This window comes from Oryctolagus cuniculus, chromosome 1, assembly GCF_051225735.1.
Source record: "Oryctolagus cuniculus isolate XC-2025 breed Fujian yellow rabbit chromosome 1, ASM5122573v1, whole genome shotgun sequence".
Classification (NCBI taxonomy): domain Eukaryota; kingdom Metazoa; phylum Chordata; class Mammalia; order Lagomorpha; family Leporidae; genus Oryctolagus; species Oryctolagus cuniculus.
In genome coordinates, this window is record NC_142867.1 from 161,441,876 (window position 1) to 161,457,700 (window position 15,825).

The 15,825-nt window shown below is 45.7% G+C and overlaps 1 protein-coding gene across 6 annotated transcripts in view; it reads right to left on the minus strand.

Annotated features, from left to right (window-relative positions):
• The window catches only part of PIP5K1B (phosphatidylinositol-4-phosphate 5-kinase type 1 beta), a 324,599-nt gene that overhangs the window by 80,096 nt on the left and 228,678 nt on the right, over nucleotides 1-15,825 (minus strand). For all 6 annotated transcript variants that reach the window (XM_089336987.1, XM_008256190.5, XM_017341676.4 and 3 more), the window contains exons 8-10: nucleotides 4,162-4,373; nucleotides 2,436-2,519; nucleotides 2,239-2,287 (exon numbers count right to left, since the gene is read on the minus strand). In XM_089336987.1, coding sequence (XP_089193113.1) covers nucleotides 2,239-2,287; nucleotides 2,436-2,519; nucleotides 4,162-4,373 — 345 coding nt within the window. The remainder of the gene's footprint in view (nucleotides 1-2,238; nucleotides 2,288-2,435; nucleotides 2,520-4,161; nucleotides 4,374-15,825) is intronic.

Genomic DNA, 15,825 nt, shown 5'->3' on the forward strand with positions numbered 1-15,825 from the left:
AATCCACATGTCATGAAGGACACGGCACGCAGGAGCCCTCTTAGGCTGTGTTCTAACTTTCCTCTAGACTTCCGGGGCGGGGGGTGGGGTGTGTGGATGTGACAGGAAATCTACCACTAGTTTAAGGTGTGCTCTTCTGAGAATCCCAGCAGCTTTTGCCTGAAGTGAGATTTTCCGTGTAGGGTGATTGGGAAGTATTGGTGGGATGCAGGGACTGAAGGCACTACACAGAAGGTCAAGACCCAGCCCCGGGGCCAAGACCAAAGTTACATTACCATTCTTTGTTCAAAAACACACTATTCAAGTAAGAGACACATTTGTAAAGAAACTAAGTCTTGAGTATTGCCTATAAGTTCACAGATACATAACAGCACTGAGGGCCGGCGCCGCGGCTCACTAGGCTAATCCTCCGCCTAGCGGCGCCGGCACACCGGGTTCTAGTCCCGGTCGGGGCGCCGGATTCTGTCCCGGTTGCCCCTCTTCCAGGCCAGCCCTCTGCTGTGGCCAGGGAGTGCAGTGGAGGATGGCCCAGGTGCTTGGACCCTGCACCCCATGGGAGACCAGGAAAAGCACCTGGCTCCTGGCTCCTGCCATCGGATCAGCGCGGTGCGCCGGCCGCAGCGCGCCGGCCGCGGCGGCCATTGGAGGGTGAACCAACGGCAAAGGAAGACCTTTCTCTCTGTCTCTCTCTCTCACTGTCCACTCTGCCTGTCAAAAAAAAAAAAAAAAAACAAAACAAAACAAAACAAAAAAAAAACAACATAACAGCACTGAGATTTTCTTAAATTAAAAAAAAAGAGGAAAATATGTTTTAAACAGACCAAAGTAGGGCCCTTAGAAACACACAGCTAACACAAGATCAAGCTATTCAGAAGAGCAGTGTCTTCCGCTGGTGATGATCTGAAGCTCTCTTAGAAAGCAGGAGGCTTGGGGCATGGAGTTATGGAGTTGTGGAGCATCTGCTTCTGGCTGATAAAAATGTTCCAGAATTCACTGTGGTGATGGTTGCACAAAAGAATCGAGTGGAATGCAGACTTTAAATGAGTGACTTGTATGATTATGTGAACTGCATCTCAGTAGCCGATTTTTTAAAAAGTAAGTGAATGACACAGGGTGTTTATTCTCTCTGCCTTCTATGTGGGAAGTACTATGTCGTCCCTACCTTTCTTAGCAGGCAGGAAAAATGAAATTAACCCACCATGTTGACTTTCTCCTAAGGGAAATCTCTGATTTGAGCAAGGCTCAGGTTGATTCTTGGAAACAACCCGTGAAGCTGCTGTGGGACACAGCTCAGCCCTCTGCCTACGGAAGAGACATGACGCTCCTCTTTCACACCCACAGGTTCGGAACAGTCTTCCAGAGAACCCAGACCGGGTGCGTTCTTTTCCCAGAAAGGACCAGAACAACATCTACCATTCATCCTGTGTCTGCTAACCTCTGAAAAGGAAATGTGCCACCAAGTCTTTGATCAATGTCATTTTTGGAAGTGCTACTTCAAATTATTGACAGACAGGCTTCGGGCAGGAAGTGTTCTGTCAGCAGCAGGACGCTGAAATCCAGTGTTGTGTGTGTGTGTGTGTGTAGACAGAAAAAGACTCCTTTTTGACAATCAACTTCTTCAGCAATGTCAACCAAGACACCTTCCCATCAATCAGCATGTGCAAATGTGTGCATAGAAGCCCATACCACGGATTTGCAGAGCCCACTGTCTCTGAGGTTCTTACTTGCTAGTCATGTGTTTGCACACTGACACGCGTCACTTGATTTCACCCTCCCATCAGGCGGGTACTGTGAGCAGCCCCTGCTATGGATGAGAAAGCCCAGGTGACCCAGCTCGTCCAGGGGCGAGTGCAGAGTTCCAGCCCTGGGCTGCCTCCATCAAAGTCAGGATCCAAACTTGTCCAGTCTGGTGGTGTGGGAACTTCATCTCAGCTGCCCTACTGATCTCCCCCATACCTAGGAACAAAGCTTCTTTTTTCTCTTCAGTCTCTCATAATCGGGTCTTTTAAGATTTCACATAGAAATGCATTGTTTTCCTGGCCTCTCCATACCCACTCAGCTGCCTGGCATCTGTCTGAACGGCCATTCAGATTTATGTTGTCTTTGTTCTTTGATTTCAACCAACCCACTAATCTAAGATCTTGAGTTTCTAAAGATCTTCATTTGCTCTCCTCTTCCAGTCTAGTGACTCAGATTTCTAGACACACTCTGCAGTCTCAAGGAACAGAAGCCACTCACCCCATCATACACGAGAGCTTTCCAGGAATGTTCTAGCTTCTTCATTAACCTAAACGTAAATAGAACAACAATGAGTGTGTGAAAATGTTCCCACTTAGTGAATTTTTAGATTCATTGTGAAATTAATCTTTTCCTTGATTAGAACAATTAATATTTCCTTGTAGAATAATTAAAGGTGATGCCCCAAAGTGTCCTACCTATATGATTGGAGAATGTCAATAATGCCCATAAACAAAAGCAGCTTTTCTCCCTTATGGCTTTTGGCTGGAATGCCTCCCATTCTGTTGACAGAGGAAGAAGAAAATATTTTATTATGTATGGGTTTTAAGAATAGAAAGCTAAACAGTCATTTCTAATAAACAGACTAAAAATAAAAACAGACCCTTAAGAATTTTTTGCCATCTTCCCTTTCATCCTCTTTCCTCCCCGTCCCTGCTTTGGCTTCAGTGAAAACTTCCCTGGGAATCCAGAATGATGTACTGCCTACACTGGAGAAGAGCATGGCTATCAGCTCTAAAGAGTAAATGGGAAGGATCCGGTGTAAAAATGATTCCTACTCTAGGGGCCAGCACTGTGGCAGAGCGGGCTAAACCTCTGCTGGCAACACTGGCATCCTGTATGGATACCAGTTCATGTCCTGGCTGCTCCTCTTCTGATCTGGCTCTCTGCTGGGAAGGCAGGAGGGGATGGCTCAAGTGCTTGGGCCCCTGCACCCACGTGGGAGACCCAGAAGAGGCTCCTGGCTCCTGGCTTCAGATCAGCCCATCTCTGGCCATTGCGGTCATTTGGGGAGTGAACCAATGAATGGAAGATCTTTCTCTCTCTTTTAAATAAAATTTTAAAAACTTAAGAAAAATTATTCCTACTTTAAATCTATGAACAAGAATTTTTAGAACATTATACAATATTGCTTTTTAAAAATGTAACACTTTTTCTAATCAAAACCACAGTATATTTTGTGAGAATTTTAAATAAAATACACAGGGCACAAAAGAAAAAAAATCCATCTTTGGGATGCATAACGTGTGGTATACCTTTCTGGTATCTATGTGTGGGATCTATTCATCTACAAAGGGGATGATTTATCATGTTTCATAATCTGAATTTTTCATTGGCTAAATATTGAACACTTCATCAAATTCAATGCTAATATGATTTTTAATAGCTGCCTAGTACTTCACCATATCGATATAGAATAATTTGTTCAACTGGTTATTGGATAGTCAGATGGATTTGCAAGCAAGTATTAAAAAAAGGTTTAATATGCATCAATTTCCTTCATAGCAGTGAAATACGCCTGCCATTTAGTCATTGCTGGAGAATCTGAGGAGCCTTGGAAAATGATCTTCTTTCAGTCTCTTTGCTTAGCTAGCACACTCTCCTGACAGTCAACCATTTCAGTAACTGCGTTTGGCTGTAATTGTTTCCGTTAGTTAACACGCACTTTATATATGCAAATAAATCCCGCAGTTCCGTCTACATCTGGCAGAGGCGAGAGACCACATCTGCCAGGGTGCAGGACTAGAACAGAATCAATCCCCTTATGCAGATAAAAAGCTCTGAATTGCATCATTCCCGCCTTGGACTTGCTTCAATACACGCTTATTCAAATTCAAAGTTTATTCCCTCCCTGTGGTGGGTACCCTGAATACATAGTAAATGGGCATTAAAAGCATCTTCGGCCACTGTTAAAAAATGGAGTCATTTGAAAAAAAGAAACCACGTGGGATAAAGAGGAATAATAACTCAGGAATGATACCCATCTAGTCATCCACAAAGGAAGAGAAATGAAGGCCCGCTTAACCCATTTTAGCACCATGTGGGAATCTATTCCCAGAGTGCCACCCCAGGGGGACAAGATGCCAGTCACTGCCCAGTGGCGTGGGCTGTCACCAGAAGGGGTGGCCATGTGGCTGCACTTACGTGTCTGGGTTCTCTGTGATGATGCCATCTCCAGACTTCCCTGGACCCTGGATGGATTCCATGGCTGTCGAGTAGAGGACCTTCTGCATGCCGGGCCGCTTAGCATCCGGCACGTTTTGTGCGGTCTCCTCTTCTTTCTCTTTAAGGCAATGGTCCAAGATGTGGATCCCCAGCAAAAGGCTATAGTCCATGATCTTGAAGCTCTCCAGCACCTGAGAAACAGCAGCAGGAGGCCAGTCAACCCAAATGCTCTGTAACCCAGGGGCCCAGAATCAAGAGCTCTGGAGCTGCAGACACAGCTCCTGCATCGGGCCCAGGCGTGGCTGATAGAGGAAAAATAGGAAAAATCAAAATAAAACACTTGAGGTTATTACCAGGCCACACACATGAAGGATGATCACATGGCTGCAAGAGGAGGCGTTTATGCAAGTCCAAAGCAAGCACATCTTTACTCAATGGATCACGACCATCTCACTAGCAACATTTATTCACTATTCTCCACAGGCCAGGGGCTGAGTGGCTGACTTGGATTTAATCCTCACAATAACCCCTCGACTTAGGTGCTGGTGCTGTGTTTTTTACAGAGGAATAAAGTAATTTGTTCAACAGCGCAGCACATGTAAGTGACAGGGACCCAAGTGATCAACTATGGCGTCCACACTGTTCAGCACTGAACTCACAGTGTCCACAGGCTTGTAGCCTCCTCGGGATGAAGACCCAGCGGCAGAGTCTGTTTCTGCCTGGATTCTGTCCTCAAAATCGTGATCTTGCTGGGGTTCTGGGGTCACTTTTTCAAAGCCTATCTTTCAAAGGTGCCAATCAGTTCCCTACAGCAAGTCTTTTAAAATACACGATCTCAGAAAAGAACAGTACTTAATACTTAATGAGCCACTCAGCAGACAGTGGGGAAGCGAGGGGATTAAAAATAGTTGGCTACGGCCAGACAAAGGAGACAGCAGCTCCTAAAGGAAGATGACAGGAGCCAAGGCCTGGGCGAGAGTCCATCCCAGTGGCCTCAGCGTCCAGGTGGGAGATACACACCAGGACCCCTGTTGGGTGAAGGAAGAATGTTCAAGAACAAAGCCTGAAAACTGGGTGCTTTCCTCTACTGATAGTTATTTTTCTACTAATTTGTATGATTCTTCCCTACAATGGACTTTTAAAAAAAGGTGCTTATTAATCTATATTGTCTCCTGATTTTAATGAACTATTTTATTTGAGAGGCAGAGAGACAAGTGAAGAGCGAGAGAGACAGAGAAAGCTCCAATCTGTCGGGTCATTCTTCAACTGCTGGCAATAGCCAGGCCTGGGTCAGGCTGAAGGCTGGAGCTTTGAACTCAGTCCTGGTCTTTCACTTGGGTGGCAGGGATCCAACTACTTGAGCCATCACCTGTTGCCTCTCAGGGCTCACATTAGCAGGAAGCTGGAAATGGAAGCAGAGCTAGAACTTGAACCCAGGCACCTTGATATGGGACACAGTTGTCCCAAATGATGTCTTTTTTTTTTTTTTTTTTTTTTTTATTTTTTTTTTTTTTGACAGGCAGAGTGGACAGTGAGAGAGAGACAGGGAGAGAAAGGTCTTCCTTTGCCGTTGGTTCACCCTCCAATGGCCGCCGCTGCAGCCGGCGCACCGCGCTGATCCTGGCAGGAGCCAGGAGCCAGGTGCTTTTCCTGGTCTCCCATGGGGTGCAGGGCCCAAGCACCTGGGCCATCCTCCACTGCACTCCCTGGCCATAGCAGAGAGCTGGCCTGGAAGAGGGGCAACCGGGACAGAATCCGGCGCCCCAACCGGGACTAGAACCCGGTGTGCCGGCGCCGCAAGGTGGAGGATTAGCCTATTGAGCCACGGCGCCGGCTCCAAATGATGTCTTAACCACTGTGCCAAACACTGTCTCCTAAGTGGACTTAATATTTTGCATTTCTCACACAAATCTGCCCAGGAAATCACAATAGCCCAGAAAGTAAGATGACCCTGACTGGCAGAACAGGTACCTCTGAACTAAGGTGACAACCAGTCCCCAGACCCTAGTTCAGAAATGGCTTGGAAGAGTGCAATCTTTAGACAATTGTTTAAGCAGGGATCAAACACCCACAACTTCTTAGGCTTCTCATTCTCCCTCAGATCAACCACTTTGTGATCACATATTTATGATGTACTAAAGAGGGATCGGGCCCACGGTCTCAAATACACATGGATGCCACTTCATGTATGTCCTCTGATAGAAGACTTTGTGAACTTCAGACTTTGTAGCTTCAGAACACACTGTTATCCCTAGGTCTTTTTTGGGCATCTTTGCCATCAATGAGAAGTGAGCTGCAAATGGGTATCAATTATTCCAGAATGTTCAATTCCCCACCCCATCTTTGGATACCCTGAGTTACTGTCAGGAAGGAGGCAGGGAAGAACTGGTGTAGATCCTTATTATTTAAGATAATAAGGCTCAGGCCCAGTAATTTTCAAACCCAAGTGATGTGAGAGCAGTCTGGTAACATGTGGCCAACCTCCCTAAACCAAGGAGAAGGTCCTACCAAGACCAGGAGGAGGACAGGTGTTTGGGGCACTGGTTAAGTGTCCCATATCAGAGTGCTTGTTTCAAGTCCCTGCTACTCTGCTTATAATCCAGCTTCTTGCTAACGTGTACCCTAAGAGATTAGCAGATGACGGCTCAGATAGCTGGATCCTGGCTGTTTCAGGCACTTGGGAACCAATGGACAGAAGATCTCTTCCCATTTGTCTGTCTCCCTTACTATTTCTCTGCCTTTCAAATAAAATGAAGAAAAAAAAGTTAAAAGACTGGAAGAGGAAGGGAGGGGTGACAGGTAACAGCCCTTACCACTGTCGTTTCCAATAGCTGTTTCTCTAGGGAGGGGTATCAACGCCTCACCCCACCACAGAATAGCACAGACCATGGAAGACAACAGCACTATTTTGTGTTAGGGGCTCCCAGAACGCAGACCCTCACAACACTCGTGGATACTGGGTGCTTTCTTCACACAGAAACAGGCAAGAGGAGGGTCTTAGTCATCTGTGATTCTGGATCCCACAGAAATGGTGGCTTAGGAGCAGCACCCATCCTGACAGCTTTCTCAGCTCTTCCATCACAATCAGCATCAGCGCAAAGCCTCCACTCCCACTCCTCAGGGAGACTTTGCTGGAGGGAACAAAGGCCCGGTGCTGCAGCCGGGGCGGGTACAGCACTTTCCCGTGCCTCAGCTTCCTCATCTGTAAAGGATGCCAGTAACAGCACTTGTTGTATAGGAGTCTGTGAAACAAATCCTGCGCTGCAGGCAAGCTACTGGGAAAAGCTTCCGGTATAAAATAACCCATCCAGCAAATGCTACATACTATCACCGTAATTATAACACACAGGGACTCATGCTGACCCTACTGTGAGAGACTCCAGGCTCCAGCTTCAAGTAAGCAACAAAAATCCACCAAGAAGTCTCCCCCAACCCCATATCAAGAACCCTCAAAACAAAACAAAAGCCTGTTGTTTGTAGCCTGCTCACTAGTGTCATTTTGGCAAGTTCTGATTCCTTTAAAAGCTCTGGGTGTGTGAGTTCCTGATGATATCACCTGCTTGGCTGACAATACGGCGATTCTGGCCAAAGGGCTATAGAATGACTGTGCTATAACCTGGATGTGGGAACAGCCCATTTACAACTGGAAAAAAAAAACATCCTTGTGCCCTGCACAGCCCAAAGCACCAATTTGTAAACGTTTCCTTCAAAGCAGAGAACTGGTCTCAAAAGCAAGATTTTTTTTTCTTTTTTAAAGATTTATTTATTTAAAAGTCAGAGTTACACACAGAGAGGAGGCGGGGTGAGGGGAGAGGGAGGGAGGGAGGGAGGGAGGTCTTCCATCTTCTGGTTCACTCTCCAATTGGCCGCAACAGCTGGAACTGCACCGATCCGAAGCCAGAAGCCAGGATTTTCTTCTGGGTCTCCCATGTGGGTGCAGAGGCCCAAGGACTTGGCCATCTTCTGTTGCTTTCCCAGGCCATAGCAAAGAGTTGGATTGGAAGTGGAGCAGCTGGGATTCGAACTGGCACCCATATGGGATGCTGGCACTGCAGGCGGAGGATTAACCTACTGTACCACAGCGCCGGCCCCAAAAGCAAGTTCTAATCATACTCCAGCAATGTTGGGAGTGCTCCTGACATGCATCAAGAAACCACTGGCTTGAGTTCAGAGGAGTAAAGATTTAAAGGCATTCCTGACACCATCATATTTATTTCATTTTCCTCTACAAAGCATACAGAAATTAATCCTTCTTGGGAAATAGTTTTAAGAAGGCTGGTGCTGAGGCACAGTGGGTTAAGCCACTGCCTGAGATGCTGGCATCCCAAATGCGTGCAGGTTCAAGTCCCTACTGCTCTACTTCCAACCCAGTTCCCTGCTAGTATACCTGAGAAAAACAGTGGAAGATGGGCCCCTGCATGCACGTGGGAGACCCAGAAGAAGCTCCTGGCTCCTGGCTTCAGCCTGGCCAAACCCTGACCATTGCAGCCATTTGGGTAGTGAATCAGTAGATGGAGATTTCTGTCTGTCTGTCGTCTGTCTCTCTCTGTAATTCTGCCTTTCAAATAGATAAACACTTTTTAAAAAAAAAAAAAAAGCTTTAAGTATTTATTTGAGACAGATTCTTCTTATCTACCAGCTCATTCCCTTAATGCCTGCAACAGCTAGGGCTAGGCTGAGCTCAAAGTGGGAGCTGGAAACCTCCTCAGAGTCTCTCACACAGGTGGCGGGGGGCGGGGGGGCACGTGTTGAAGCCATCCCCTGCTGCCTCTCCAGGTGCATCTTGGCAGGAAGCAGGAGTGGAGAGCAGGGGCAAGGCTCCAACTCAGGCACTCCAATATAGGATGTGAACATCCCAAGCATTATCTTGATCACTTCGCCAAATGCCCACCCTTCAACCTGAGCTGTTTGGATTATACTCCCATTCTCGTGTACTGACGATGGACAGGCCACAGAGATCCTGTGTATTTCACAGGTGACATGAAGGCAGGCTGGGGTTCAACTCTAACTACTGGACAAGCATCCTGGTGCTTTAGGTGCTGACATGTTTGACCTGGTTTATTTTTTTAAAAAAAAGAAGAAATTTTAAGATGGAATTAACTTAAAAAAAAAAAGCAATAGGAAACTTTAAAGAGATTCATTTTCTCTGTCCTCTTAAATTAGATCATCAGCATCCTGGAAGAATGCTGAAGTGTCCCCAGGAGAACCACACTCCTACTTCCAGAGTGAAAGGCTTAAAAATAAGTCCTGTTCCCACGGTGCAAAACATTTGCCACTAAGTTTTTGTGGCCAGACAAAATCACCATCCACCAAAAAAAAAAAATTAAGGAAGAAAAAGATAAATATACACACATATATTTTAAATTCAATTTAAAAACTTCCATAATGAAAAATTCTGGGAACAGATTTCAGTCACATGTTTTTAAGATCTGCATCAATTAGGAACAAAATAGTGCTGTTATTCACATCCTCCCAGTCCTTTCATTAAAGGAATTGATAAAAGTGCCAAAAAATTTTTGCATGCATGAGCTTTCAGGGGTAGCTAAAACAACAGCTCCTTCTGACCCTTCTGCAACATGACAGGCACCAGTGGGGCCGTTCTGTCCTCCAGACACACGTCTACTTCCAGAACACCTGCCTGACCTCTCTGTTGTTGGTACATTCAGTACCTGCGCTTTTGCGACTTGAAACCCGGGTTATGATGCAAATACAGGTGCTCTTCCACCTAGTTTTGCAGGATTGTACCTCCCCATTTACAAAGAAAAAAGCAGGAGTGATTCACAGAACTGTGTAAAACTGATAACTTGGAATACTGCAGTGTTTGTTATTCCCAAAGTCAGATTTTTGTCCCCTTCACCATTAAGGACTATTTTAAGTCAACTGCAACACTAGAATGTAGGAAAAACAAAGTCAACGTCAAAGCAGCTGCTAGGAGGCATGATCCAAAACCACTGGTGAATCAGGTTCTCATGGCTGGGACGCATGAGGAACGTCCCCAGTTCCTGCAGATTCGGGCTCCGAGTGAGGCAGATATTCACACTCAGCACGAAGGTACTGCTATCCTCCCTCTGTGCTGCCCTCCGCATCAACAGGCTGGGAAACCTTTTCCTTTTACATCTTCAATACCCCACTCCTTAGGCCATGAAAACTGTCACCTTCGAGGCCAGCCCCAGCCAGAGTGGCTGCACACAGCCCAAGACTGGTCCAGAGCCAGGTGCCTTGCTTTGACTCGTAACTCCCCCTTCTGTCCTTGGGCAAAGTATCTAACCTTTCTGAGTTTCTTATCCTCGCCTGGAAAACAGAGATAAGAGGTATTTCTACTAACAGAGTGGCTATGAAGAATAACTGGGCTAATCCATGTCAAGTCCTAGGCACACAGAAAGCACCTGCAGAATCCCCCTTCCCCTAAGCCACTGTGCCCTGCCTCCTCTTGGTTCCTGGTCTTGCTATTTGTCTTTCCTCCTAAAACCTACAGGCATTTATGAGAGTTCTCTCTTCACCACTTTTCTTTCTCTGCCTTTGCATGGCAACATTCATTGACTGTCCTGTTGGAAAAAAAAAAAAAGTTTGAGCATCTAGTTTGTGCCAGGCACTGCTGGGCTGGATCTTCTGGGGGCAAACAGAGCCATGCTGAAGCCTAAACTCCAACATCACCCCAGAGCAGTTCTCTCTCCTCAACTCTCTGTTTCATTTAAAATCAGCCTAATGTGGGTTGCGGGCTCCAGGGCTCCCCTCTCTGGCATTAGGCTGCCCAGCCCTGGTGCTGCGCCGGGCAGAACCTCCCTCCTCTGTAACGTCTTCATTTCTATTACCCTCTCCCTTCTTGGAAGCTTTCCCGCTTGCTTGCCAAGCTCTCGTCACACCCCGACTCAAAGCCTCCAGTCTGTTGGTGCTAAGGCTTCAGTATAACATTGGAGGCCCAAGGCTATGTCTTCCTGTTCTTTAAGCGCAGTCTAAGACACCTCCCAGGCTAGCCCAATTCCTTAATTATCTCTAGTCCAATTGCAGTCAAACTCCAATTCCTTAATTACCTCTCAGCATGTGCTGTGAGCCCTGGTGTTTAGGCTCATGTTGTTTCTTTTGGAAGATCCTGTCTGCTCAAATATGACTGTTGTTAGTGTCCTCTCTGAAAACTCAAGTGTATGACCGTGTCCCTCTGTGGTGTAAAACCCAGCCCCAGGTCCTGTCTCTGTCCTTCTTATATGCACACAAGACCATTCAGCTCAACAAAGTCTTATTGTGCACTTCCTGCTGTGTGCTGAGCAAGGTAGGAATGCCACCTGTTACACAGCCTTCCACATTCATAAGTGAGTGAAAACCAAAATACCAGCAAGGAGAGTCAAGTGTAATACAACAGTGCCTTACATCTTAAGTATAAAAACTCAGTGCTTGGCGCTGGCATTGAGGTGCAGAGGGTTAAAGTCCCAGCCTCAAGTGTTGGCATCCCATATTGGCACTGGTTCGAGTCCCGGCTACTCCACTTCCAATCCAGTTCCCTACTAATGTGCTTGAGAAAGCAGCAGTGGATGGCCCAGGTCCTTGGGCCCTGCACCTACATGGGAGACCTGGAAGAAATTCCTGGTTCCTGATCAGCTCATCTCTGGCCATTGCAGCCATTTGGGGAATGAACCAGAAGATGGAAGACTTCACTCTAACTCTTTCAAATAAATCTTAAAAAAAAATAAAAAAAATCTTGGGCATCAAGGTCACAATGCCTGTTAAATTTTCAGCCCTGAAAATATTTACTGTGATTATGTACTCCATGTTGTCAGAAAAACAGAGTCCACAGTGTTTTCAATAGCACCCACCCCACAGGTATTTTATATACACTGTGTCAAGGGCAGAAATCAAGCTGATATATACAGAGATTCTTTCATTTCTGTTTAGTGGGACACAGTTACATGGCAGATAGAAGGCACGTCTGTTTTGCCATACACGAGGCTGAACCACAAGTTTCGTACTTCTCATTAGGAAACTTTTGCAAGGATAGCACGTGACAGGCTGTGTCAACAGCAGACTCTTCAGTCCCTCCAGGAATGCTGTGTGCTGGCCCACGGACAGGACACATCTTGTCCCTAAGACGGAACACAGCTGCTGAGCTTTCCTGGTCTCTGATAGGAATGTCAGGTTAAGTTAGCAACAGATTCAGAAACAATGATCATCAGATGCATCCAAAGTAGCTGTGAAAAAGCGTCTCAAGCTAGGCTTGAGGTGTGGCAGCCAGCACAGAAGCTCCAGAGAACAGTAAAGACAAATCCACCGTCTGCAAATGATGCCTGATGCAGAATGGAGACAGATGACAATGCTAGCAGGGAGAGAGATGCTGAATCCCTGGGTCCTAAGCAAGCAAGCTTTAAGTTTTTATTTTTAATTTTTTCTTTTCTGTTTTTTTTTTAATATTTATTTATTTGAAAGGCAGAGTTACAGGGAGAAAGGAAAGAGAGAGAGAGAGACAAAGAAATTTTACATCTGCTGATCCCAATAGCCAGGGCTGTGCCAGACCAAACCCAGGAGCCAGGAACTTCTTTCAGGTCTCCCACATGGGTAGCAGTAGCCCAACACTTGAGTCCTCTTTCATTGCTTTTCCCAGGCCATTAGCAGGGAGTTGGATGGGAAGTGGAGCAGCCGGGAATCGAACTGGCATCCATATGGGTGCTGGTGTCATAGGTGGTGGCTTAACCTGCTATGCCATGATGCTGGCCTCCAAGCAAGCTTTCTAATAACCTCCCCGTCACAGGTCTCTTATGACAATTAACCCACTCAAATGAATATATTATTGGGCATCTACTATATGCCAGGCATTCTCTTGTTTAAAAGTTCCCGGAGAATTCTAATATATGATAAAATTTGAATATCATTTTATAAACCTTAATGAATGAATGGATCTAGTCAGTGTGATTATCAAAAGTTTAGATCTTCACATCACAGAAAGAAAGACATTCTGACATTCTGGGCCTCACGATGGGAGAGGGCACCAGGAGGAAGTCAGACCTTAACCAGACCAAATCCCCAGATCCAACAACCAATTTAATAAAAGAAGTGGAAGAGAGGGGGAAATGTTACACAAAACCATGGATGTAGTCAGCAAAATCCAGACTCTGGGATAATTAACAAAATTTTTTCAATAACTACTTCCAAATGAAAACATAAGATGTACAAGGAGAAGGAAGACGTTGACTTTATTTAAATCCCAACCCAAATGAAAAGAAGTTGCATCTGAATTAGAAATTGGAACACTATTTGATTATCAGTAAGTATTATTAATATTTTAAATGTATTACAGTGGTCTTATAGGTTCTTTTAGGGAGTCCTTAGCTTTTAGGGATCCCTACTACAAAACGAAGAAAATAATGTGATGTCTAGTGGTGCTTCAAATTACGGGTGGTGGGGGGGAAGGCAGGGAAGGAAGATGAGATTTGCTAAGAATTAAAAACTGGGGAAGATGGGGACAGGTGGATTCACTGTAAATCCTGTCCAGTTCCGTATATGAGATTTCATGCTAAATACCGGGCTGGAAATGCTTAGGTGAAATGTGTTTTTGTGCCTCTTGAGAGTTAACTCACCATTCCCTCTGCGGCTGATGGGCTAGAGAAGGCACGGATCAAAAGAAAATCCAGTATACTGGGAACATCACTCAAAGTATTCAAAGCAAGAAGCTTACTGTGATCTATACCCACCTGACCTGATAATTCTTTGAAGGAAGAGCTAAAGAACAACCACATTAACAAAACGTGGAACTGACAGGGACATGTATCGAGAACCTGAGTCATTTCGGTGACTCATCTATATGTGAGTATCTCAAAAAGTTCATGGAAAAGAGAACTGGGAGATTAAAAGTAGTATCTGGGGGGTAACAAATTATATAATACATGTCTATGGGGGAGGTCTTCAAAAAGTTTAGGAGAATGTGCATTATGAAAAAAACTACACATGAGTTTCAAAACCATTGTGAACCAAAATAAGCTCATTTTTTTCAATTTATATTCATTTTTAAAAAGATTTTATTTATTTGAGAGGTAGAGTTACAGACAATGAGAAGGACAGACAGAGAGAAAGGTCTTCCTTACGTTGGTTCACTTCCCAAATGGCTGCAATGGCTGGAGCTATGCTGATCCGAAGCCAGGAGCCAGGTGCTTCCTCCAGGTCTCCCATGCAGGTACAGGGGTCCAAAGACTTGGGCCATATTCCACTGCTTTCCCAGGCCATAGCAGAGAGCTGGATCAGAAGTGGGGCAGCGGGCCGGCACCGCGGCTCACTAGGCTAATCCTCCGCCTTGCGGCGCCAGCACACCGGGTTCTAGTCCCGGTCAGGGCGCCGGATTCTGTCCTGGTTGCCCCTCTTGCAGGCCAGCTCTCTGCTATGGCCTGGGAGTGCAGTAGAGGATGGCCCAAGTAGTTGGGCCCTGCACCCCATGGGAGACCAGGAGAAGCACCTGGCTCCTGCCACCGGATCAGCGCGGTGTGCTGGCCGCAGTGCGCCAGCCGTGGTGGCCATTGGAGGGTGAACCAACGGCAAAAGGAAAACCTTTCTCTCTGTCTCTCTCTCTCACTGTCCACTCTGCTGCCAAAAAATAAAAAAAAAAAAAAAAAAAAAAAAAAAAAAAAAGAAGTGGGGCAGCCGGACTTGAACCAGCGCACATAAGGGAGGCCAGAGCCACAGGTGGAGGATCAACCTACTGCGCCACGGCACCGGCCCCATAAGATCATCTTTTAATTCCTTTTTCTATGAACTTTTTGAAGGACTCTCATAGAACACTGAGTAGCCCTTGAACAGGGAGGTAGTGATTCGTGAAAGACATTTGCGTTAATATACGAAAAGTCAAAATGTTGTCTGTTCAGCAGACATTCCCAGAAACATGAATCCAAGGGTGTGTCTTTCCTCATGAGTTGTCACCGCTCACAGAGGTGAGCTCCAGCATCACCTGTACGTCCAACCAGTTAGAACCCAATGCTGCCTTTTTAATTGAAGTTCTTCAATGGTGCTCCAAGTGCACTTTGCTAATGTAATACAGAGGAAATACCGCTGTGACAAGACGAGCGGTCCTGGCTAGCACAGCAGAGTGAATAAACAGTACATCCTTAGCCTCCTTATGACAATACGTGTTTTTTACAGTGTCTAATGTAGTGCTTCAGAACTCTGGACTATGCTGGATTAACCTGCGCCAAGGCTGTTCTGTTCACATTGTGAGCGCAAAATGATAGAAGTACACCTTATACCATTAGAAGTAGCCATCCATCATTTTAAAAGATTTTGTATCCACATATATTTATTTGTTCATCAACTTCCTATACGGAATGGATTTTAGAATTTTATTCTTTTTTTGGTTCCTATGAATAAAGAGGTCTTAATTAGTTATTTTTAAAGCATTTTAAAGGTAACAACTTATGTTAAAATGCCAAGTCCTTCTGACTTTGTATCTTCTAGTTGGCTTCACCGTGACTGATTCACTTCACTGCACTTAATGGATGGATGGCCCCGAGCTGGCATCCCATGTCAGGTTCAAGTCCCATCTGCTCCAGTTCCGACCAAGCTTTCTGCTAGTATGCACCACAGGAGGCACCAAAATGATGGTTCAAGTACTTGGGTCTCTTCCTCCTTTGTGGGAGACCTGGACTGAATTCTGGGCTCCTGGCTTCAGCGTGA